The 27,243-nt window shown below is 37.2% G+C and overlaps 1 protein-coding gene across 6 annotated transcripts in view; it reads left to right on the forward strand.

Annotated features, from left to right (window-relative positions):
* The window catches only part of KANSL1 (KAT8 regulatory NSL complex subunit 1), a 185,785-nt gene that overhangs the window by 124,138 nt on the left and 34,404 nt on the right, over positions 1 to 27,243 (forward strand). For all 6 annotated transcript variants that reach the window (XM_077853998.1, XM_077853999.1, XM_077853993.1 and 3 more), the window contains 2 exons: positions 7,587 to 7,728; positions 15,319 to 15,423. In XM_077853998.1, coding sequence (XP_077710124.1) covers positions 7,587 to 7,728; positions 15,319 to 15,423 — 247 coding nt within the window. The remainder of the gene's footprint in view (positions 1 to 7,586; positions 7,729 to 15,318; positions 15,424 to 27,243) is intronic.

Here is a 27,243-nt window from a genome sequence, read left to right on the forward strand (position 1 = left end):
TTGCACACTTTGAATAGCACATAACTGAAGTGATTTGCGTGCCAGTTTTTTGTGTGCCAGCATAGTGCTGTGTAACTTGCTGTAGACAGCCATTTTGTTAGTAGAATTTTTTTTTTTAACATAAAGTGAAAGAACTGGAAATAGAAATGAAATCAGAATTGAAGAGGAATCACCGCCATTTAGGCCTTTCCAGCCTATTCATTGTTGTTTAATGAAAATTTTTAAAAATTACTGTACAGGATTTGAGATTGTGAGATTGAGCCCAGCATTGGGCTCTACTCTGGGACCATGGAGCCTGCTTGAGATTCTCTTTTCCCCTCCCTCTGTCGTGTCTGTCCTGTCCTGTCCTGTCCCCACTCCCCCACCCCCCGCCCTTGTACTTACAAAATGTATATATAGATCAGGGAAAACTATCCATCAGCACTGTTCTGCTAGATTTACAGATTTTCCATCTTGGAATAGGACTAGGTGGTTTCATTAAAGACAGCAGTAGGTTAAATATGATGTGGTTCAATGCCTAGCTTTAGTGTTCCTTTCAGATAAGTCTGCTTTTGCTGTACTTTATCTTTGAGAAAAAAAGAAGTATCTGTCACTGCTGCTTGTTGGTCTGCTATTTGTGGCAGTACTATAGGCATTGAATATAGGGTTTATCAAATAGAGTTGGTATATTAGTAATCTCTTGTTGGAACTCATTGACAATAAGTTGACAGTGGGCATAGTAAGGGACATAATATTGCAAATTCTTATTTTTCTGTTAGCAGAAATTACATTCCTTAATGTTTCTATTTTAGAAAATCAGTGGTAACCACCTCTGAGTTAAGTGACTCAGATCATTACTTCTTAAGGTGCAGTAAAAAAAGTTTTTGTCAGTGACACCTTTGAGGATTTAGTGTGTAATTCCTAATTCGTAAGAAATATAGGAGGATCTTGGTTGCCACATTTAAAGAGAGGTTAAATCTCCTTACACAAAAATCCCTGTGTTGATCTATTTCTCCTCTTCTAATGAAACATTTCCATTAACATTACCATTCAAGATGATTTGGAAAATTAAAGACAGAAATCACCTGTTCATTTTCTACATTGGCCAGCAGGTAAGGTGAACCCTAAAATTTCAAGTGCTTTCCACTATGTAGTTTCAAAGTATTTATAAATATAAGAGCTTTTTTAGAGGAAATAGTTTTTTGTTCAAGTCAGCACTATAAATACTCTATAGGGGTTCCTGTAAAATTTCCTAAGTTCGAGATATGTGGTAATATTCTTCTAACCCTCTAAAAAGAACCATTAAACTATAAATTCACATAGCTAAAAAAGAAATCTATTTATAGGGCATATACTATTTTATACAAATAAATACTGATACATAGCTGGCAACATTACAATTTATTATTCACGTGGTATTACCAAAGGAAACATTGGAACTGTATCTTCCTGCAGTTAGGTAACCAAAAAGCAACCCATAATGTAAAATTTTAATGGATTTTTATGTAGCACATGGAGGGAAAGCAAATTTATCAATAAAACTTTTATAAAAGTGAGGGGCAAAATATGAGTTAAAATGAATTCTCAAGCAGTAGCCTGGTAGTTATAGACAAACATTCTAGCATAAACTGGAATAAAGTTCATAGCAGAATAATAGATTAGAAGGCATTCTAGCATCCTGCACAGGCAATGCAGTAAAACAATTTCACTAATTGTTAGCACAGCATAAGCAACAAGAGAGAGTTGAAAGACTCATCTGTGTTGGAATGCATCTTTTTCTTCATCATTCATAAAGACTACATTAGAAACAAATTCTCAATATGTAATTATCCTTGTGCTGCCTTAGTCATGTATTCTTTTTTGAAGTCTATATGACTAATATTAAATCAATATCTCATTTTTGATAATGTAAATTATCAGAATAGTAAATTTACATTTTGAACATTTGGAGGAAATCCACATCTCCCTCTGGTAAATTGAGCTTCTGTGGCATGTTGTATTTGTTATGGGGGGAAAAGAAGAGATGTGAAGATCTTATTCTTAAAATAATATTTTGTGAGGTTCTGCTCTATCACTGGAGTTTGGTAACATCATCATAGCTACCTCAGACTTGTTAACTGTATTCCTCTCACCTTTGCTACAGTTGATCTTTCTGCCCATATTGCAGTTTTTTTTTTAAGATTTATTTATTTATTTATGATAGACATAGAGACAGAGAGGTGCAGAGACACAGGAGGAGGGAGAAGCAGGCTCCATGCCGGGAGCCCGACGTGGGACTCGATCCCGGGACTCCAGGATCACGCCCTGGGCTAAAGGCAGGCGCCAAACCGCTGAGCCACCCAGGGATCCCCTATTGCAGATTTTTTAAATACAAGATACTAGGGTGCCTGGGTAGCTCAATTGATTAAGCGTCTGCCTTCAGCTCAGGTCATGATCTAGGGATCCTGGGATCAAGCCCCGCTTTGGGCTCCCTGCTCAGTGGTGATTCTGCTTCTCTTCTCCCCCAGTCCCCCTCCATTTGTGCTCTCTGCTCTCTCAAATAAATAAAATCTTCAAAAAAAAAGCACAAAATACTTTTTTGGACACTTGGGGCAGGGTTTTCTGTTTTTCATTCATTATAATATGGTGGCAACTTGCCATTGAAAATTACTTCCAATTCTAAACTGTCAAATGACAAATGTATTTGTAGAATGAAAATTATTCATAATTGTGATGACTATTCCCTTAATGCTGCCTATTTTTAATTAGTTTATTCGCCAGTTTCCAAGAAATATTATAAGGAGGTTCAGTTTATTATTGATATTTAGGAGAATACCTATATAGCAGGTTTGTTAGTTTTGACCTTAGGAAAATTTAAAAGGGCTGTTCTTTGTTATCAGAGAAAAATAGTATTTATTCATCAAAGTTCTTGTAAACTGAAATATTTTAAGTAATTTTCTTTTTTAGCCTCAGACTTTCACACAGATTTTAAAATGTTTTGGTTTATTCTTCCCTTCCTCCATCAGACAAGGAAAAAAAATTTTTTTTTTTTTTTTTTGGTTAAGATGTGTCTAAATTCAGAGATAACAAATAGATTTCATCTTTCTTGACAATATAGAGAGCTTGGTGTCCTGGAACATTGTCATGAGAAGGCTTATGAACTAAGTTCAGGATCATTGGGAGAGACTGCCAGGATTCCTTGTCCATTAGGGGTGACTAAGGAGGAGGTGCTGTAAATTTGCCAAGAAATCTCCTTTTCTTTAGTTTTCAACTTTAGGGTTTTGTTTTGGCTGGCCACTATCAGTTGTTAAAACAAATTTTGTCTGTGAATCACTTGTCATTAAATGGATGTTGTGTTAATTTTACTAATCACTTTTTGTCTTTGAATTGCTTTTACAATATTTGACTTCTCTTATACTTTGTTTTCTTCAAGAGTTAGGATTTGAAAAGCCACAGGAGCTGTATGGTACCTTACACATGACAGGAAGAAATGAGGTTTGAGGGGAGCTTATTTAGGAAAAGTAGTGTGTAACTTACATTAAGAGTAGTGACTTGGGACACCTGGGTGGCTCAGTGGTTGAGTGTCTGCCTTTGGCCCAGGGCGTGATCCTGGAGACCTGGGATCGAGTCCCACATCGGGCTCCCTGCGTGGAGCCTGCTTCTCCCTCTGCCTATGTCTCTGCCTCTCTCTCTCTCTGTCTCTCATGGATAAATAAATAAAATCTTTAAAAAAAAAAAAAAAGTAGTGACTTGAGGTTTATTTATTGAGCGCATTGGTGATATGGTAGACAGACATTCAGTGCTGTGATAGTTTTGGGAATGACATGACTTATAAAAACCAACAGATTTAACAGGATAGGAAGGTGGTAAACTTTTTTTTTTTTTTTTAATTTTTATTTATTTATGACAGTCCCACAGAGAGAGAGAGGGGCAGAGACATAGGCAGAGGGAGAAGCAGGCTCCATGCACCGGAGCCCGACGTGGGATTCGATCCCGGGTCTCCAGGATCGTGCCCTGGGCCAAAGGCAGGCGCTAAACGACTGCGCCACCCAGGGATCCCAGAAGGTGGTAAACTTTGTAGAGGAATGAATATTGGAAAGTTGATATGCAGGTTAACTAGCTTTGCCTCTTTCAGACATTTTTATAGTTTAGGGATGATCCAGAAGTTATTACTTTAACCTCTTGAGGTTCTCTTCTGAATTTGAGCTGGAACTAGACTTGCAGTCAACATTACACTAGATAATTATACTTTTTTTTTAACACATTAATCATTTTTATTCTGTCACTTAAATAGGAAAATTATACTTTTTTTTTTTTTTTTTAAAGACAAGGTGATATGTTTCAGAGAATGTATGGAGTTTTATTTTTTTTTATTTATTTATGATAGTCACAGAGAGAGTGAGAGGCAGAGACACAGGCAGAGGGAGAAGCAGGCTCCATGCCGGGAGCCCAATGCGGGACTTGATCCTGGGACTCCAGGATTGCGCCCTGAGCCAAAGGCAGGCACCGAACCGCTGAGCCACCCAGGGATCCCCAAATGCCTTCTTTCTAACAGAGAAATAATAGGACAATACTTTATCACAGTGGTTGTCTTGAATGGCTTATTTTTGGACCATATAAAATAAAATATTGTTACTATCCTTGGTCTTAATTATAATTAAGACCAGCACGGGGAGAGGCAGGCAGAGGGAGAGGGAGAAGCAGGCTCCCTGCTTAGAGCCTGATGTGGGGCTTGATCCCAGCATGCTGGGATCAGGGCCTGAGCTAAAGGCAGACAACCAATTGAGCCACTCAGGTGCCCCAGACTTGTTGTTTTTAAAAGAGGAGTCACACATTACATTATAAGTAGAGCTAAAATCCAACTTCATTCCCCTTCCCAGAGGTGATGAGAACCCTGATTCTAAATTTGTTGAGTATTAGTTCTGTGCATGTTTGTATACCTTTACTATTTATGTACTGGTAACAGTCCTAATTGTATGTTTATTCTTTTTTGGTTTTCTTAAGTTTTTCTGTTCTGTATTGTTGAGGTTTATTCATGTTGATAGATACAATAATAACTATTGATAAACAGTATTCCATTAAATTCTTTTACTACTTGTGTGTATCTGAAAAGACTTCTTTCTTAGTTTATTTCCCTACTTTAGCAAATTAGATTGTAACTTTTAGCTATTACAGCCTTTTACTGCAGTGAATCAGTTTCTTCATATAGGTATGCAGGTTTGTTTTCAGAAACAGAATTTCATGATGGTTGGGTATGCACATTTTTCTGTCTAGCCAAGTATTTCCAGATTACTCTTTAAAAGGGGGAGTGCCGGTTTTTGTTACTGGCAGTGTATGAATTCCTGATTCTCACATCTTACCAAAACTTGGTTTTTCCCTATTTGGGTTTAAATAGGCAGCCCAAGTGGCTCAGCAGTTTAGTGCTGCCTTCAGCCCAGGGCGTGATCCTGGAGTCCTGAAGTCCCATGGTGGGCTCCCTGCATGGAGCTTCCTTCTCCCTCTGCCTGTGTCTCTGTCTGTCTCTCTGTCTCTCTCTCTGTCTGTCTCTCTCTCATGAATAAATAAATAAAATTTAAAAAAAAATTAGAAGTTCAGGGATGCCTGGGTGGCTCAGTGGTTAAGTGCCTTCAGCTCAGGGTGTGATCCTGGAGTCCTGGGATCGAGTCCCACATCCAGCTGCCTGCATGGAGTCTGCTTCTCCCTCTGCCTATGTCTCTCTCTCTCTCTCTCCCTCTCTCTCTCTCTCTTTCATGAATGAATGAATGAATTAATTAATTAATTAATTAATTAATTAAATAAAATCTTTTTTAAAAAATAATATTTTGACCAAAATCTAACAGGGTATGGCATATTTTTATGTACTCACTGGCCATTTGGATTTCTCTTAGGTGATTTCTCCATTTATCTGTTATTACATTGTCCATTTTTTAACCTGTTTGGAGTTCTGTTCTATATTTTGATATTTGATCTTGAATTATTTGTATTAGAGATACCTTCTACCAAATAGCGGCTTGCCTTTACCTCATTAAATCTTTTGTATGTTGAAATTTAACTAAAATGTTTTTTGTGTCTTATTTAAGGAATCCTAAAGATACTTTTGAGCGTGGCTTTTCAGATTTAGGAATTCCAAAATTAAGGAATTATATCATGAAGAAGGGAACTAATTTTACTTTTTTCCATGTAAAGAATTGGCTATTTCAGTACTATTTTATTGAGTAGTTCAATCTTTCCCCATTGGTAATGGATGTCATCCTTTTTATATATCCAGTTCTAAATTTTGGGGCCTTGTATTTGTCTCACTAGTCTCCTTTGTCTTTCTAGATTGCCATAATTGTCATGGCTTTACGGGAAGTCTGTAGTGCCAGTTTCCATCAGTTTTTCTTTAGAATATCTCTACTGCTGGTCCTCATTTCCTTGTGAATTTTTGGATCTGTTCATCTGCTTTCATTAAAAACCTCGTAGGGAATTTGGAACTTATTTGAATTTGGGACACCTGAGTGGATCATTGGTTGAGTATCTGCCTTTGGCTCAGGCTGTGATCCTGGGGTCCTGGGATTGAGGCCCACATTGGGCTTCCCATAGAGCCTATATGTCTGCCTCTCTCTCTCTGTCTCTGTTATGAATAAATAAATCTTTTTTTAACTTTTTTTTTTTTTAATTTTATTTATTTATTTACGATAGTCACAGAGAGAGAGAGAGAGGCAGAGACACAGGCAGAGAGAAGCAGGCTCCATGCACCGGGAACCCGACGTGGGATTCGATCCTGGGTCTCCAGGATCGCGCCCTGAGCCAAAGGCAGGCGCCAAACCGCTGCGCCACCCAGAGATCCCTGAATAAATAAATCTTTAAAAAAAATTATCTGGGGGATCCCTGGGTGGCTCAGCGGCTTAGCGCCTGCCTTCAGCCCAGGGCATGATCCTGGAATCCCGGGATGACTTCCGCATCAGACTGCCTGCATGGAGCCTGCTTCTCCCTCTGCCTCTGCCTCTCTCTCTCTCTGTCTCTGATGAAATAAATAAAATCTTTTTAAAAAATATCTGAATTTATACATGTATATGAAAATGCCATTAAAAATTGTATCGCATCATTTATAGAGGCCTTTATGATTTTAGGTTTTATTATTTTCCCTAAAAATGTTTTATGTATAATGTTAGCATTTGTTGGTATTGTGAATAGTGCTCTTTATAAAAGTGAGTATTTTCTACTTATTGGCACATAACAACACTTTGAGTTTTAGTATGCCAATCTTGACAGTTTTGCTGAATTCTTAATTTGTGATGTCTTTTGGATTTTCTGTGTAGATAATCTTTAGTTTATATGTCTTATGTAAAGTAGAAAAATACTTCTCTGTCTCCTGAGAATATTTCTATGTCTTCTCTGAAATTGCCACAGGATCAGGATACTAGAAGTCAGTTTCAACTAGTTAATATGGGACTTACTTATATGTGAGGTTTTGTCCATAGGTGTCCTGTGATTGACATGCGTACATACATACATACATAAAGTCTTGTGTTTTTCTTGGCACTAGGAGAAGTGACGTAAGAGCCTTTAGATGTTAAAATCCTCCTATTCCCTTTGGGTATAAATGTTGTTGCTACTCTTGAATTTCACTGTTTATTTCCTTTTAGGAGGCGCAGGTCAGAATGGAGATGGGCTGCAGACCGAGCAGCTATTGTCAGCCGCTGGAACTGGCTTCAGGCTCATGTTTCTGACTTGGAATATCGAATTCGGCAGCAAACAGATATTTACAAACAGATACGTGCTAATAAGGTAAGAGATAAATGTCTGGTCTTTTTCAGCCCAGTGAAAAATTACCATTATCCCTTTTTTCCCCATCCTCAGTAACTCTTAACTGTGTCAGAGGGAAGAGTTTAATGTGATCTGATATAGTGGCTTAATTTGTTTAAGGGCCTGCTGTTGTTTAGTATAGTGAGACAACACTATTAGAATATAATGTTAAATTGAACATGTGTTTAGAACAAAACAGTTCTATTTGGGGGCTAGTAGGAAACTAAGAAAAAGAGACTATTAAGTAAGCCATTGATATAACTTACTATTTGTTATATATATGGAAAAGCATTGATGACAGGAGGATGATATCTTGCGTTGTTACTTAGGTGCATTTCTATTTTACGACTAAGCTTCTCTTGAAAGATTGTTCCAGTGAAATTAGACATTGGTGTTGAGATTTTGGGTTTTTTTGGTGTCCTCCAAACTGCTAAGTCCTGATTCCTACAGAACTTTTATCTTTGATAGTGACATTCTGGTAGTTTTTCTTTTTAAAGATGAACTTAGAAAAAAGTCTCTTACTCAATATGGGTTTGACTGAGGAATGAATGTGCATAGAAAAGATGTCTGTTTAGCAAATAGGTGAGTGCCTTTGTGTACCAGGCACTGTTCTCCTTAGAGGGGTCAGTGGTAAATAAAAATCATACTTTTGTATGCAAAATCCTGCAAGATTTTTTTTTTTTTTTTTAAGTATTAGCTAGTTGAATCTGCTGCTCTTAAGTGTTACAACACTTTTTTGTTCTGCTTTAATGCTGGTCAAAGCCTTCAGAAAATTACTGTGGACCGTATGCATTAAATTAAGTAGTAGGCCCAAAGCTAAAGAATGACCAACTGACAAGATAAAATGACAAGAGTTTGAAGTTCCCCAGCCTCTCGTATATGTCATCTGAGTTTGTATCCCAAAAATTCCACTGGAGTGCTTTTCTTGTTTTTTGGGAAAACATTTTTATTGGCTGCATTCTATTAACCTTTCTTGGCAACTTTTAATTATTCCTTTTATTAAAATTATATTATAAAGTATACTATAATAAACATGTTCAGCTAAGAACTTTTATGTTCTTAATGGATACTTTAGAGAAGTATTTTGGCAACAGCTTCTGTTTACAGTCTTACTAGCTGTGTTTGAATTTTTTTTCCCCTAAGATTTTATTTTTTTAAGTAACCTCTACACCCAGCTTGGGGTTCAAACTCATAACTCAGAGATCAAAAGTCATGTGCTCTACTGACTGAACCAGATAGACAGACACCCAGAGAAGATATTCTTAATTCACTTTTGGTTCCTGCTTTATTCTTTAGCTCATAACTCAGCAGCAATGATAAGCAGTTTTGGGAAACTTTCAGAAGTCTTAGATATTTCTAATATCCGGAAAGTAGTTATTCTGGAGTTTTGTGTATATATTGATAATCCAAGAGGTTTTTATTCAGAACATTATGTATTCCAGGTTTGGGGTTGATAATCTTTTGTTCTAGTTCTGTCTTTGCTACCACAGAAGCTCTGAAAGAAAAGTCACTGAATCTTTCTGGGCCTCTGTTTTCATGGTCTGTAAAATAAGACATTCAAGATTATAATATATTTTCTTGGTCTGGAGTCTAAATACACAATGTTTGTTATGATTGTGACAGGAAACATTGAATAATTCTAATAAGTAATAATACGTCAAGAAAATTGACAACCTTATTATTTTATTATTTTATATTTACCCAATGTCTGTTTAAAACCAATGTATAGTTTCTTGGGGCCACTGTAACAGCACAAATTGAGTGGTAAACTTAAAACAACAGAAATTTATTTTCTCACAGTTCTGGAGAGTAGAATTCTGAAATCAGGGTGTAGGGAAGGCTACATTCCCTTGAGGATTCTAGGAAAGAATCCTTCCTTGCTTCTGGTGGTTGCAGGTTGTCCTTGGTGTTCCTCCGTTTATAACAGCATCATTCCAGTTTCTGCCTCTTGTCATGTGACCATTTTGTGTGTCTGTGCCCACATTGCCCTCTTAAAAGAACACTGGTCATATTGGGATTTAGGACCCACACTAGCACTCATTTTAACCCAGTTACATCTGCAAAGACCTTAATTCCAAAAAGGATTAATTTACAAGTTCTGGGTTGCATAAATTTCGGAGGGATACTGTTCATGCCTGTATAACGTAGAAGCACCGAAATTCACCCCAAAGATAAGTTAACATGCATTTAGTCTTATATCACTATAATAAAAGTCTTTGAGCATTTACTCTGTGCTAGGCACTGTGCTAAGTGCCCTACCATTACTTACAAATTTAAAGGTAAACCAGTGGAGGTCCAGAAGGGTAAGCAGTTTGTTCATGGTCAAGTAAACATGTGAGGACAGAGCTGAGATAGAAGCATTTGACTGTTGCTCGTTAGTTTTTTTCCAAGTGCTTAACTACTTTTTAAGTTATTACAATGTGAGATTTTTAACTGCCTTGCTTTGATAAAGTGGATTGATGTTCCCATTTCCATACTGCTCTATGGTATCTAAGATTGCTTGGATAGTACAGACCTTTGCATGACATGAGTCTAGGTTTTATGGTCAACTGTAGAGTTATAATTTGTCTTAGGTTGGGGGAAAAAGGGTGAGGCTTTTTTTTTTTTTTTTTTTGGACTATGCTGCTTTGAGAAACTTAATGTTAACATGTTAGAAAGTAAATCCTTAAAAAGAAAAAGCGTTAGGGTTAGGGAGAACTACCATTAGTTGATTACCAAGTTCTTTTCAATCAGAAATTAAGTATTAACTTTCAGGTTGAAAGAGTCTTGAGGGTTTCTTTTGGTACCAGTAATGATTCCTTTTGCTTTTTGGAGAAAGGATACAGTGTTTAGGAGTTCCTCTGGGTGTTTGCTCCTTGCTATTTATTGTATTTTAATTTTCATATTCAGTGAGGTTTTTTTGTTTGTTTGTTTGTTTGTTTGTTTGTTTTTTTAAGATGCTACTATGGGGCAGCCCAGGTGGCTCAGCGGTTTAGCGCTGCCTTTTGCCCGGAGTGTGATCCAGGGGACCAGGGATTGAGTTCCACATCGGGTTCCCTGTGTGGAGCCTGCTTCTCCCTCTGCCTGTGTCTCTGCCTCTCTTTCTCTGTCTCTCATGAATAAATAAATCTTAAACAAAAAAAAAAGATGCTACTATGTCTTTTAGAATGAGAAAAGAAAACTATGTACCTGGAGAGTGTACTATATAAGGTATGTTCATGTGTGGTGTTTAATGCACAGAGCAAATCTTACAGCTAACAAGTTTGTAAGAGGCAGAAGTAAATTTGAACTCATGGTTGTTTATCTGACTCCAAAGCATTTTGTCTAATACCCTGCAATTCTGTCTTCATCATTTGTCTTGAGCATATTTATTGAAATTTCGTATGTGCTAAATAAACCTGAGGAGGAAAGCACAGGGACCAAAAGGGTTCCCTTGCTAAAGGAGATTTCTTAACACAGTCTTCAACATCCATGTCTAATACAAAACATACCATTTTTCTTTTATCTCTTTGATCTGTGAAATTACACAGCACAGTTATTTATTGGGAATGAGAGGTGGAAGAGCACTGAAGTTTATGGATAGAAAAGGAGCCGAATGGAAGAGAAGATTAGAAATGCACCTGTCTTCAAAAGTGATGTAAAGCAGTTGACATTCCCATTTTAGTGGGGATGTAAGGCATTCTGGACAGCTGTGTCTTGCCTAGGTAGTCCCAGACAGTTACTGTGGAACTGATCTACGGTGAGATCACTGGTTTATCTTAAGATGGGGAAGGAAGATGGATCTACTCAGAATGAAAAGGGGAAGGGAGTATGTGAAATTGCATCTTAATTCTGTATTATAAATTGATGTTTTTAATCTTGTACTTTGACTCCATATGTTACACAAAATTGATGAAATAGAAGCAGTTAACCCACATCTATAACTGGTTTTTCCTCTTTCCTTTTTGCTTCTTTTCCCCGGAATTGTAATCAGACTTAGCATAATTCCTTCTACCAATTCTTCCTTTTTCAATTTTAGTTCATATTATTTTTTTTCTTCCTTTTTTTGACCTCTACAGGAGAGCTTTGTGTTTCCACAAAGGAATAATTTATGAGGATGTATTACTACTGCATGCAACTATGACGCACCCCAATTCCTTTCATCCTTATGTAGGGGTTTTCTAGGCCTAGGGAGCCTGGGCATGATTCTGCTTTTGACTTGAGGAACAGAGGTGAAAGATGGGGAGACTCTCCCAGTCTTGGTACCATAGTGTCTGCTAGCTTGCTGTCTTATTTTAGAGTGCTGTAAGAGCCCTGAGGTGCTCACTCCAACTTAATCCTCACACTGTTCTTTCCTCTCTAGCATTTTATACCTCCTGATAATACTATATAAAATTTACATATTTATATTGTATATTATCTATCTTCCCCAGTATAAGAATATAAGTACTCTTTCAGGGATGGATTCAGATGAGGGTGCAGGGGTGGAAGGATTTGTCTCTCCTTTCCAGAATCCCCAGCCCCTAAAAAGTGTTGATAAATGGATACTTGATGACTTGATTTGAATGAAAGAACAAGAATAGTTTGACCCAGTCTTTAGCCCTGGTTCTGCCATGGATTGACCTGTTGACATGACCTTCAAACCTGCATCCTCTCTGAATCTATAAAATGATGGGGAATAAATGGTTCCTACCAGGTTTTGTTTATAAGTCTCAGGAGAGTGTTCATGTTGTCAGAGAGGTGTTTATCTTAAGAAATTACTCAGTGGTTTAAAGAAAAAGTTTTCTCTCTGAAATATTGGCTGTTATATCCTGACTTACCTTCTCACCTGAAAAAAACTGAGGGAGTAACTTTATACCTGATAATTGGATTATTTAGGCTTCTGGCTGTAATTAGTATAAACTCAGTGTTTTATATTTATCTTTCCTATTCAAGGAAAAATTTTAACCTAAAACTCAAAAAATAATTGTTACATTTCATTTTTTGGTGTATGATTCTGCTAGGGAGTATGGGGGATTCAAATATATTTGTATTTTGTCTAAGTCTTTAAGGGGCTTAATATTAGTTAATGAACATATTGAGGCAACAGTAAATAAATTGGCCTAAGGTTCTGCTCTGGTAATGAGATTCACATACACAGAATGTAGGACATAATCATGATGCTTTAGGAACTCTGGTAATGTAGATAAAATAAGTAGGGCTCAGTTAACCAGGGACATTTTCTTGGAAGGAGACCGGACTTGGATTTGACAATCTCTTCGAAAGAATGAATGACATTTTGGAAAGATAAATATTTTTTAAAGGGCAGAATCCATATGAACAAAAGACATAAGGACTAGTAGTATTGTAACCTTTAATTGCATTTATTTACCTAGTAACTATATTGTAATAACCTCCTCTCAGTGGCAACAACTTCATATAGGCAAACATTTTCTAGGAGGTATTAAGACTGGTGTTAAGTGTAACTAAGGTTTTTAAGCAGGGAAGATGTTGAATGCAGTACTTTAAGAAGGGGGAGTAGTGTGCAAGGTAGCTGGTTTTGCGAATAGTTTTTACTTTGACATGGTAGAGCTTATGAAATCTTTTTCAGTGCTTGTGATTGAGACAAGAAAATATTTTGCAGCAGCAGTTCTTTTAGCAGAGAAACTTCATTTTGAAGGCTAGGGAAAACATTTCTTGATGAGTCTTTTCCAACCCTTTCTGAGGAGTTTCCAATTCATCTACATAGTCTGGTCATAGTCTTATTTGGGGATATGTAGTGTTTCTCTTGCTTGTAGTGGGGGTATTGTAGCACCTTTTTTTGGAACTGAGATAGAATTCCATTGTTCTTTTTTAATACCACCACCACCCCCGATTTCATCTCTGCATCCCATTTCATAGAGATTTTAGAGTTAGAAAGGACCCCAGGGATGGATCATCTGGCTCACAGGAGTTGTGTCATAATGCCTAAGGAGTTCAAATTGTTACAGTCAAAATCTCTAGGTCCTGAAATCTGTTTTAAGATGTTCACTGGGGGATTCTGATGCTGAGTCAAGACTGTTCAAGTCTAATATGTTTCAATTTATAGCTTGCTTTAGGACTTACCAGTGGAGCTTTTTACCTGCTTCTCCTTCCTCCTGTGTCTCTGCCTCTTTCTCTCTCTATCATAAATAAAAATAAATAAATCTTTAAAAAAGGGGGGGGAGGATTCCTGGGTGGCTCAGCGGTTTGGCGCCTGCCTTTGGCCCAGGGCGCGATCCTGGAAACCCGGGATTGAGTCCCACGTAGGGCTCCCGGTATGGAGCCTGCTTCTCCCTCCTCCTGTGTCTCTGCCTCTTTTTCTCTCTTTGTCTATCATAAATAAAAATAAATAAATAAATCTTAAAAAAAAAAAGGACTTACCCGTGGAGCTTTTTAAAAATGTAGAATACCCAGCCCTAACCCCAGGGACTCTGAGTAGATTTGATGTTGAAGCTGGGCAGGTATAGCTTGATAAATTTCCCCAGGTGATTCTAATACAAAATTACCTGTAAGAGATTAGTATCAGCTCTCCTTATTTTCTAGATAAGAGAAGGAGATCCCAGACACAAAGCCCTGGTTACTTTCACCCCAGTCTTTCTGTTACACAGTGTCAAAACTTGGTTTGGTTACTTCTGTTTGAGTTCAGCATGAGATTCATGAGTATAGCTTTTTGCTTTACACAGTAAGCTCACTTCTGCCTTTACCAAGCTGGGCCCTTGCTGACTGGATAGGATATGTGGACTCATTTTAAGTTTCTTTTTACAGTTTTTACTTCCCGGGATGAATGTAAGATCTTAATTTGAAATCATGAAGCAGGAACTTAATCTGGAGTGTTATTTATGGTTCTGAGAAACCGGTGCCTTTGAAACAGTTTTGTTTTTAAGTTTCTAGTTTGTAATATATTGTAGGGACTGGACTATTCCACCTTTGTCTCACGTGATAGTTTTGGTTGCTCAAATAACAGTTGATTTAACATTTGTATTTGCAGCACTTAAAGTAATCCATAAGCCACATCTATGATTAAGTTAACTAAAAAGTGCATTGCTTCTGCTACTATGGTATAGTTTAGTTAATAATATAGTATATACTTTAAAAAAAAAGATTTTATCTATTTATGACAGAGAGACAAGCAGGGAGAGCAGCAATCAGAGGGAGAGGGAGAAGCAGGCTTCCCACTGAGCAGAGAGCCCTACATGGAGCTTGATCCTAGGACCCTGGGATCATGATCTGAGCCAAAGGCAGACACCTAACAGCCTGAGCCACCCAGGCGCCCCTAGTAATAATGTAGTGTAAAGTACCATACTTGGGTAAAGATTCCAGATTAAAATGCTTAAGGTAACAGGTTATGTAAGTCACAGCATTCAGTGGGAAAAGGGGGAAGTTAGGTCTGACTTAGGTCTTACTCCTTGTTACTGCTAGGCTTTATGTTGAAATAACTCTTGGGAAAGCAAAGCTACTACTGGTAATGTATTTTGTTTCAGAATCATAGGAAAAGGGAAAAGGCTTTTAGTAAACCAGTCCCCCTGCCCCTAACTCCTGTGATATTAACTTGTAAATTAAATTTGTGACTTAACAATACCATTCACTTATGTTGGTTTTCTCTCTTACTTGCAGGGATTGATAGTTCTTGGGGAGGCACCTCCCCCGGAGCATACAACAACAGATTTATTTCTTCCACTTAGTTCTGAGGTGAAGACAGATCATGGGAATGATAAATTGGTAAGTATAAAAGACAGAAAAGGGGGAATGAGTAAGAATTCCAAAGGTAGCATCAGTACACAGTTTATTCTCTTTAACAAGGATCCTTGGCATTGGCTGAAGGAAGGGGACTGTATCCTCTTTTATCACTTTTGGCATTTCAAGGTCTGAATTCCTGAATTAGAGCAGCATAGGGCCCCTCCTGCAGCTGTGTAGTTGACCTTGAATTTAAAAGCAGCTCCTAACTCCAGACAAAACAGCCAGAGCAAGTGTGGCTTTATGGAGTATTACTGAGAAATCAGGAGACCATGTGGCTCTGATGCCTTTAACAAATAAGGCACTGTTTTGGGGCCACTACAAGATGAAAAGGTTGGACTAGAGGTGTAACTCACAAAGATGTAAAAGTACTCTGAGTTACCCCCTTTAATTTTGTAATGAGGGTAAAGCTCTAATTTTCTGTAATCTTCTCTATCCTTAGAGCCTAGCCCACATCTCCCTCTACCATGATTCCTTCCCTTTTTCTATTTCTCTCAAAACCCAAATTAATTCCTTTAATTTCTGAATCCCAACAGCTTTTTTTTCACTTTTTTATTGGCTTTTATGAATATTAACATTTTTTTATTTAAGTCATTCATTAGAAATTCCAAAGTCCCATTGACAGTGGTTTGTTTGGGAGGCTAGAGTGCTGGCTCTTTAAATTCTGAGTTAAACCAGCTAGTCTTTTTGCATCTGTAAATCAACAAAGCTTGTTATCCTTTATTATTATCATCTTTAGCAGGAATTTATGTGATAATGGTGGAAACTAACTTTCCTAATGAGAGAACTTAAAGCCAGGGATAAATGTGAAGACATTTAGAGATTAATGGTTCTTAACCGGAAAATGGTTTTAAATAAAGAGTAGAATGCCAGATTTTGCTAGTATTCAAGTCCTCAGTTTGAGTTCATTATATGCTATCTATAGAATTATTTTTTTTACAAATGATTTGTGAAAACTGCTTTAGTGATTGCTCTAGCCAAGATAAAAATTGATGCAAGTCCGAGAGAAAACATGGTTAAGTTGGAAGGTCATCTGGTGCTTGGTGGTATGAGGTACAGGAAACATGAGATTTGAGGCATATGTGATTGAGAGTGAGTTTTGTGAAGATACTTACATATTCATATATTTAGGGATTCTAAAAATGTTTGGACCATCTCTTGTAGTCAAGTTTTTCTCAACCTCGGTGCTTGTGAAGGATTGAACATGACAGTCTCTCATTATGTATCTCTGATTTTGGTTGGTTGTATTTACACATGTTCACATATGTGCATGTGTGTGTACCCCTTAATGCCTTGTCCCTTTCCTACCTCCTATTTACTTGCATGTGTATGACCCAGTATTAGATTGTATGATTCTTTTTCTTTTTCTTTTTTATATACAGATTTTATTTAAGAGAGAGAGAGAAATAGATAGTGACAGAGAACACAAGTGGGGAAGAGAGGGAGAAACAGACTCCCCGCTGAGCAGGGAGCCCAACATAGGATTCCATCCCAGGACTCTGAGATCATGACCTGAGCCCAAGGCAGATGCTTAACCAACTGAGCCACCCAAGTGCCCCTAGATTGTATGATTACAATCTAACTGTAGGACAAAACCTACAATTTTGAAGGTCAAGACAACTTCCTGATGCCTAATATTTCAGCTGCCAAGCATAGTTTTTCATTGTAAGAAGGGCTTTTAAAGTTCTTACATTATAGGGACTGGACTATTCACTTTTGTTTCATGTAGTAGTATTGGTTGCTGAAATACAATTGGTTTACTTAGAATTATATTTGTGGTACTTAAGATGATCCTTAAGCCACATCATTAATTTTGCCTTTTTGTTATCCAGCTTTTTTTCTGAAAAGTGATTTATACCTTGTCTTTTTAATTTCGCTTTAAGAATAATCTTAAGTCATACTTGACATGGGCAGCTGTAAATTTTCATACTCCTGTTTAACCACCCTATTTTCCATTTCTATTTTGCCTGTTAATTTTTTTCCAAAATGGAAATATTTATTGCCCCCTCTCACCTTTTTAGTCCCTTTTGAAAAGCATTTGAAGACTTGTGGTTTAAGAATAATTACATCAGAAGTGTTTTAACTGTCAAAATATAGTTTTAGGAAGTTAAATACAATTCTCAAAAGAAAGATATTGTGACTTACTGGTGAAGGTGAGAATGATGAGTGCTGGAATGATATTACTCAGTAGCCTCCAAAACTTTATAATTTTCTCTAAGAATAATAAAGCCATTACCTTTGGAGATATGTTTTCAACTAGAAACAGATCAATTTTAACTCCTCGATGTTCTAAAATTAAACACCCAACCTAAGACATCTGGTATCTAATCAGGTGTAAAGAGTAAGTAAAACACAGTTAAGTAATTTATTAAGAGTTATATGACCCTAGGAAGGCTTTTGTTTATTAGATGATGTTCAAGTGTTACACTGAAAGGATACATATTCATCTTTTTGCCTTATTTACAAACTGAATGAGTGTTCCTTGATTGAACCAATATATATCTGCTTTGGTTATGAGCACAGGATAGGGACGCCTGGGTGGCCCAGTGGTTGAGCATCTGCATTCGGCTCAGGTTGTAATCTGGGGATTGGTCTGTGATCTCGGGATTGGTCCCTCATTGGGCTCCCCATGGGGAACCTGCTTCTGCAGAACTCTGCCTGTGTCTCTGTCTCTTTTTGTGTCTCTCATGAATAAATAAACTTTTTTTAAAAAAACAGTACAGATATTGCAGAAACTGAATTATTTCGAGACAAACAGGAAATGTTCTCTGAAATGGAGTGGGTTTTATTTTTATACCATAGAGTAGTAGGGGAGAAGAAGGGAGAAACTCTAGAAAAATGCCCCTTTAAAAATAAAAGAAAAATTCAGTCTGACTTCCAACTCAAAGGCAGTTTGAAAGGTAAGAGTAGATGGAGGAAATTAAGGGCCTCTGGCTTTGCAGGTGCTGATAAAATCAACTGCTGCACTAATAAATTCTGATATGGCATAAAAAGCCTTCTGAACAAAATGGGTGTGTTCCTGGAAAGAGGAAATGCATAAAGCTGTTGAGAGCTGTTCTCCCATGTTCTAAAACATGTCCTTTCCTTCTTTCTCCTCCCACTTCCCTCTCCTGAATAAATAGTAGTCCCTTTTCCTCCAATTAAGAAAGAACTCATGAGTGAAAAGAGCTAACTTGGAACTTAGGCCTATTACTAAGTAGGAAGAATGCACTTGAAAATTACCAAAGAAAGTCAACAGAATTTCAGAAAATTTTCTGAGATGAAGGCCTCCTCAGTCCATTTGGCTCAGGGTTTTCAGAACTAGAGAGCCACAATCTCATGAGCTTTCAGATTGTCAGGATAGAGGTCACAGCTGCCAAGTAGCTAGAAATTGAGGGAGGGAATAGTGGCAAAGGAGGGAGTCATGGAGGGGTGGTGCTTAGCCCCACAATCTGTAAATCCTTCTCAGATCCTTTAACTTTACCCTTGAACTGTACCTGTTTAATGGAATTTTGACAGAGCCTAGTATTGGTAGGCTGAAAGAGCTGAACAAAGAATGTAGTCACTGCCCACTGCAGTGAAGACAGAATTTTGGAGTTTCAATACTCCCAAGTCTTGGTAAATATTTTGGACTTGAGCTTGACATTGAAACCAAAGAAAGTTCACGCTTTTAGGAGTTTAAGACTTTCCCAGGACTAAGGGACTCACCATAGAATCAAGGAAAAATCCAAAATAGTCTATACTGTGTTTCTGTGAAAGCATGGAAATAGTTAAACAAAATCAAGATTCATTTGGTTTCTAACCAATTAGAAATTTGCCTACTAGAGCAAAAATCAACGTGCTTCTGGGAAAAAATAACTGAATCCAGGGTCTGTAACATATCATATACAATATATTACACAATAACAATTTATTACACGTCAATAGAAAAATTGTGTCTCTTAGTCATGAGAAAAGATAGAAACTGATCCTGAAATGACTCAAATTGGAATTAGGAAATAAAAATTTAAAAGCATCTAATAAAAATATGTTTGAAGATTTAAATTTTTTTTTAATATTTTATTTATTTATTTAGGATAGTCACAGAGAGAGAGAGAGAGGCAGAGACACAGGCAGAGGGAGAAGCAGGCTCGATGCACCGGGAGCCGGACGTGGGATTTGATCCCGGGTCTCCAGGATCGCGCCCTGGGCCAAAGGCAGGCGCCAAACCGCTGTGCCACCCAGGGATCCCAGTTTGAAGATTTAGAGTAAAAGCAAGCATGGGGGGATCTCAACAGAGAATTGAAAACTAAAAAAGAGTCACATGGAACTTGTGGAACACAAATTGGAGAATTAAAAAGTACAGTATCTGAATAAAAAGTCTACTGATAAACTAAGCAGCAGATTGAAAACTTAATGGAAGAGAAAGGATCGCGGGGCGCCTGGGTGGCTTATTTGGTTAAGCATCTGACTTGATTTTGGCTCAGTTCATGATCTCAGGTTGTGAGATTGAGAGCCCCACTCTGGGCTCTGCACTCAGCACACAGTCTGCTCTTCCATACCCCTCTGCTCCTTCCCCTGCGCATGTGTTCTCTCGCTGTCTCTCAAATAAATAAATAAAATCTTAAAAAATAGTACACATAACAGATCAGTGGAAATTATCCAACCAAAAAAGGAAAGACTGAATGTAGAACTGCTCAGGAATGAACATAGTCCTGGGGAAATGGTAAGTATGTATACTTAGAGTTCCAGAAGGAGGAGATAACTGAGTGGTACCAGTGGGGACGGGTGGTGGGTTAAGGAAATAATGGCTGAATATTTGAATGAAAAAGATAGTTTTATCGATTGAAGAAACTCAAAAAATAGTAAGCAGGAGAAATATAACATGGTGAAAAAAAGATCTTGCAAGCAGTCAGATGGAAAAAAGATGAATTCTATATAAATGAATATTGATAAGGGTAGGTGACTTCTCAGAAACAATGGAGGACAGAAAACAGTGGGGATGGGATCATTAAAATGGGAGGAGGATGGGTTGCTTCTCAACATTCTGTACATGGCCAAAATCACTCTTTAGAAATAAAGGTGAAATAAAGTCATTTTTAGATAAAAGAAAGTTGAGCGGAATCTGTTGGCAGAATATCTGCACTGAAAGAAATGTTAAAGAATTTTCTTTAGGTAGAAGATGAATAATAACAGTTGGAAGCTCAGATCTGTGGGGAATAAAAGAACAGGGGAAGACACACTTCATGAACAACAAGCATAAGAAAGCTGCTATGAGTGTATTAATACTAGCAAAATAATTTTTAAGACAGAAATACCAGAAATAAAGACAATTTTAAGGGACACCTGGGTGGCTCAGCGGTTGAGTGTCTGCCTTCGGACCAGGATGTGATCCTGGAGTCCCAGGATCGAGTCCCACATCGGGCTCCCTGCATGAGGCCTGCGTCTCCCTCTGCCTGTCTCTCCCTCTATCTCTGTGTGTCTCATGAATAAATAAATAAAATCTTTAAAAAATAAAAAAAAAATTTTTTTAATACAGAGTTTTAAGACAATTACCAGAGATAAAGGACATTTTTACATTGATAAATGGGGTCATTTCATCTAGGAGATAGAAAAGTCATAAAGGTGGATGCTTCAAATACAAGAAGCATAAATATATGTAGATAAAGGATTAGACAAAATCCACAATCATATTTAGAAATATTTACACTTTGAACTCAGTAATTGATAGAATTACTAAACAAAAAATGAGAAAGTAAAAGATCCAAAGAGCAACCAACCATCTTGACCTGATTCACATGTATAGAACACTACCTTTCTCCCACAATACCCATACCTTCTTGTGCAAAGTAGGAATAATAAAGCAATTCCTTACTCTTGTTATCTCCGTTTCCAAACTCCAAAGATCTACATGGTTTTCCTAAGTTCTGCATCAGGCTCATTTGGTGGTAGAATTTGACCTGAAGTGATATTTGTTAAGACTGTTAATATTTTTAATTATCCCTAACTTTTGAGGTAAAAATATTACTTATTTTATAATTAAGACTATTTGGCAGGGAGCAGGTTAAGGTTGACAACAGAATTGAGCAGAAGGTAGAGATTTCTCATATATCCCCTCCCCAGCATAGTACTGCCTTGGGTAATCTCTTCCATGGTCAATTTCCCCAACAAAGTGGTATATTTGTTGCAACTGTTGCAGCCTACTTTGACACATCACAATGGTCCCAAGCTCCATAATTTACCTTACAATTCACTCTTGGTGTTTACATTTTTTGGGTTTGGATTTGTGTTTATGATTTCAAAACACTTAACTCAGTGTGTACAATGTATGACTTGTATGTAAGTTTGTATGAATTTCCATGACACATCAGCCCTCAAAGGGTCTTAGGTAAGAGTTGCTCGGTTTCTGTACCTCTTTAGAAAGTTGATAATTAACTATTGAAGAAGTATAATATGCTTATAATAGCATTTGGTCTGTAATAACATTTGGGTAAAAGCTTACTATTCCAAACTGTGCTGTGTGTCTAGGAAACACCTATAAGCAGAACCAAGGTATCTTCCCTTGAGGGCTTTATAGTCTTCTAGCAGGCCTGTAACAGGGGAATATGGGGAAGGGAGGAATTCTCACTTCTAAGGGAAGTCAGGAAAGGTAGCATAATAGAGAAGGATGTACTTGTACTGAGTTCTTGTAGACTTGTTGAAGGATGGCATTGAGAATGAGTTCCAACGGGGGGGGGGGGGGGGGGGGGAGTACTGCATGTATAATATGAAAGGCTTGAGAGAGCCTGACATTGTAGAGGAACTACAAATACTTTAATTTGATGGAGTGTTGGATGAATGGGCCATTTCATAATGAATTTTGTATCTATCTTAATGAGCTTATATACCTCATCCTGTAAGGTAACAGGAAGCTGTAGACTGATACTAGATTTGTGTATGAATGAAATTTGCTTTATTTAATAATAATAGGTAAACTTTTCATTAAAAAAAAAACTTCTTTTTTTAATGGGTAAAACTTTTTAAAAAATTTATGGTTAAACAGGACACCTGGGTGGCTCAGCAGTTGAGCTACTGCCTTTGGCCCAGGGTGTGATCCTGGAGTCCCAGGATCGAGTCTCACATCGGGCTCCCTGGATGGAGCCTGCTTCTTTCTCTGCCTCTCTTTCTCCGTGTCTCTCATGAATACATAAATAAAATCTTGAAGAAAAAAAGAAACTTACAGAAAAGTTTAAAAAGTAGCACACAGTCCCCACAAACCTTTCACCAGGCTTCCTGTAGTGTGGTTAACTTGCATAACCATTGTACAATGATCAAAACCAGGAATTAACATTGATACAGTACTATTCAGATTTTATTCAAATTTCACTCATTTTCTCACTAATGTTTTTTCAAGAAAGGGGATCCAAAATCCCACACTATTCGTTGGGAATTTCGTTGTCTTGTCTCTTTAAATCTCCCCAAATCTGTGATGTTCCTCCTCTTTGTTGTCTTTCATGGCCTTTGTATTAAGGCCATGTATTAATTGTATTAAGACCAGTAAAAATACTGGTCTGTTCTTTTGTATAATGTTCCTCCCAGTTGGAATCACTTGATGCTTTACCATTGCTAGAAGTTACACATCTGTCACAGTAATAACACAGAAGTGATACTGCGCCCTTGTTAGTATTTTCCCCTTTGTGTAATGGATGTCTATCTCATGAGATACTAGGCAATACTCTGACTCATTATACTTAATCAACTACTAGTGGGTTTTGCCTGCAACAGTTTTTACTGTGGTGTTTACCAAATGGTGATTTTCTATTTCCTGCTTGTTAATTGGAATCCTTTTAGGAAGAACTATCTTTTCTTATTATGTGTTTATTCAGTTTATATCAGAATGGATTCACAGATACTTTATTTTATGGACTATAATCTGTTGTTGTTATCATTCATTCAGTTGCTCCACTTGTTGAGACAACTTTTAGTATTGGACTTCTTTCATCTTGGTCCCTGTGTCTTTTCAGCATGCTCACCTCAGTTATTAGTATTCCCTTTTCAGGCACCAAAAGATGTGCCAAGCTCATCTTGTATTTTACCTGTTCCAGCCCTGGTTCTTTTTACTGGACAACAGAGTTTAGAAACCAAGATCTGGGTACTAGTTGTACTCATTGCTACTTGGTGTCATTGCTTCTAGGACTTCTCAGTGACTAAGCTGGGAAATCTACATTTACATGAAGGTGAATATATATATTAAAAATTGTAGGGCAATATATATATTAAAAATTGTAGGGCAGCCTGGGTGGCTCAGTGGTTTAGTGCCACCTTCAGCCCAGGGCCTAATCCTGGAGACCTGGGATCGGGTCCGTGTCGGGCTCCCTGCATGGAGCCTGCTTATCCCCTCTGCCTATCTCTCTCTCTCTCTCTCTCTCTCTCTCTCTCTGTCTCTCATGAATAAATAAATAAAATCTTTTTTAAAAATTGTAAGTTCATTTCGATAACAGTCCAACACAGCAGCCTTCCTCTCCCTTATTGGTACTCATTTCTACCATATAAAGTAGTTTCATAATTGCTAGTTCATACCCCTTGTGAGAAAAAAATTTACTAATCAGAGGACTATATTATGTATGATATCTTTGCTCTATAATATGCAGTCAAAATACTGTTTTCTGAAGTTATGCTTAAGTTAGATTTATTTCTTCTTCTTTGAGTATAATATGTAATTGTTTTAATACAGTATGGTCTTTTGTTAACTATGGTATTCCACTTTTTCTCTCCCACGCACAATAGTTGATTTTTATTATTACATGTTTTTTTTTAGTGTGTGAAGCATTACTACAGTTCTAAGAATCAAAGCTGTACAAAAAAGACCATCATTCCTACTGCCTTCTTCCCATTGTTCCCTTCTTTCCTTCTGTTCCCACTTGCTGTAGGTGACTATTTTTATTAGTTTTTGGATTATCTTTCCTATGTTTCTTTTGCACAAATGAGTAAGTGACATGTATATTTTCTTATATCCCGTTTTTTTCTTCCAGGAGAGGTAATTATTGGATAAATATTTTTTAAAGGACTAGGTTTGAAATTGGGATTTGTTTTAGCAAAATATTACTTCTGTGGCTTTTGACAAATGACTTCATTATTGGTGTTTCTTTTTGTAAAATAAGCCTCGTTTCTTTTACCCTTTCCTTACTTTGTGGAGTGATGATGATAACAAGTCAGAGGATAAATGCTTTCTCAGAAGAAAAGCATGCTAAAAATGTAAGCTATTGCCTTTTTTAAAACAGTCCAAGCTATAATCTTCTACCATTAGGTAAGCAGGAACCTCTTTTTTTTTTTTTTTTTTTTTTTTTGAAGTTTTGTGCTCCTCAGGGACCATGAATGGTGTGCCCTATGAAGGTTTTTGAGATAGAGAGTAGAGTGATAGATATTGGTTGAGGAATATTTGACGCACCATATTTAAAAAAAAAAAATTAGGACTATTAAAATAGGGCTGTGGATAGATAGTTGAACAAGAATTTATGACTTTTTGCAGTTACTGTATTTCTCTTGATTTTTGATGCATATTTTCAATGGTGTTGGTAAATATAAATCTTAGGTTTAGTAGCCTTTAGGCTTGTATGTAACAGCCTTATGCTGATTGAAAATTTTCAAAGTAAATAATTCACAGATGCTTGGTTGGCTCCAATCAGAGGAGCAAGTGACTCAGGATCTCGGAGTCATGAGTTTGAGTCCCGTGTTAAGTGTAGAGATTACATACATACATAAAATTTAAATTTATTTTTGTGTAATCATATAGTTTAAAAGATTTACCTGTTAGAGAGAGAGAGAATGTGTGGGCATGGGAACAGGAAGGACGGGGGTGGGGTGGGGTGGGGGCAGAAATAGACACCCTGCTGAGCTTGGAGCCCAGCATGGGCCTTGATCCCACAAATCTGAGATAGATTGACCTGAGCAGAAACCAAGAGTTGGACACTTAACCAACTGAGCCACATAAGCTCCCCTGTATAGATTTTTCTTTTAACTTCAGTACAGTAGGGGAAATTGAGGCATATATAGTCCCCGTTTTGTATGTGCTAAAATGGAAACTTAGTTAAGTAACTTGATGGAAGTGGAATTTTCAGAAAGTTCCATTCCCAGTTTAGCACAATTTCCTGGCCATGATACTAGTTCATGGAAATGACTGGTGTGCACTGTTTATGGCCAGCAATATTTTGTTGATTTTAAGCAAGACTATATTGAGTATTATTGAGATGAGCTTAAAACATGAAATAATTCGTATAAAACCAAAAAGTAATTTATTTTGAACTAAGAATAAAGTTGAATTTTTAAGATTTTGTTCATTTATTTGAGAGAGAGGGAGACAGAGATAGCAACATAGAGCACAAACGGGAAGGAGTGGGAGAAGCACACTCCTCAAACGAGCAGAAAGCCTGACCCAGGGCCTCAGTCCCAGGACCCTGAGATCATGACCCAAACCAAAGGCAACACTTAACTGACTGAGCCACCCAGGTGCTCCTGAAAGTTGAATTCCTTAGTTTGCTTTTTTTCTCCTTTTTGATAACGTTGGTCAGAAAACCAGTAAATAACCAAAATGGAACTGTTAAATTTTCTGAACAAATAAATGTGTTGCACTTAAAAATTGCTATTTTAAGCAGTTATGACCTGGTATTAATTGAGTGAATTAAAGATACATATTGTGCAGATTATGTGTTTTTAAGTGTGTGCCTTTGATATTTACCCTTTTGCTTTCTCTACTTTTTTGGCAGAGTAAATTGAATGCGCACAGATTCTTAGACCCCAGGAAAATCTACCCCATAAGACTTTAATTTAATTTAACTTAATTTGGTCACACTAATTGGTCTGGCCAAAAGACTGGAGTGATGGATCAGACAGATATGTACTTTCTGTGAATAACAAATTTGAATCTCATTGCTGTGTTATTTTATTCCATATACCTAGCCCTTTCAGTCATGAAAGAAATCACTTCAGTAACCCTCCTTGCTACTAAAAGTGGCATCTCTAAGATCACCCCAAAAGGTAATCCCCTGAGTCTCTGCTTTTGGGAAAAGGGAAATTAACAAATTTTCTATCTCTTCAGCTTTTCTCCTCTTTTCTTTCTGGATGTGGGATGCATACACCCTGAGTCTATCTGAACACATACAATTCAAGAGAAGCTCAATAACAACTCCTGCTTTCTGCATGGGAGAGCATTAAAATCTTTGATCCTTTTTACAGTTTCCCATTGGAAGACTGATAATCTGAATCATGCATTACTTCCCTGAAAATACTAATGATGTAAACCACTGCAGTAGTGATGATCAAGCTTAATTTAGTATGTGATTTTAATATTTGTGAAGTATTTATTAATGTATCTACTCTGCCTTTGCACTCTTTGGGACCACAGGATAGGGAGTGTTTGCTCTTTCTTAAGTGTGAATGCAATTAAGTAGCTTTAAGTAAAATTGTGCGTGTTGTGAGTTGTGTTTTTCTTTTTCCAGATGGAACACTGTTGGAGGATTGGTCTTAATATTTTAAGTTCTTTACATTTGAGAATGAGTGATGAACCTAATTGCCCCAATGCTCTGCTATTGGATCTCAGCGTGATTATAGAATATCCTACCATCCTCTGATAATTCAGTGCCTGCTTGTATGGTTGTGACTGGAAGCTAGGCACATTCCCTCTTTGTGGTTCATGCTCTTGATTGCTTGCTCTGTGCTTGTGCTGTTTTATCTTTGACAAGCATTTCCATGCTAAATAATGTTTTCCCTGTTGACTTCAGTTTTAATTTGGGGGCTGAATTGCCCCCAAGAAAAAAGTTCAGGTTCCTCTAAGAAAATCAGTAAAATTCACATTGAATATTAATGGCATTC

The sequence above is a fragment of the Canis aureus genome, chromosome 16, assembly GCF_053574225.1.
Source record: "Canis aureus isolate CA01 chromosome 16, VMU_Caureus_v.1.0, whole genome shotgun sequence".
In the NCBI taxonomy this organism is placed as follows: Eukaryota; Metazoa; Chordata; class Mammalia; order Carnivora; family Canidae; genus Canis; species Canis aureus.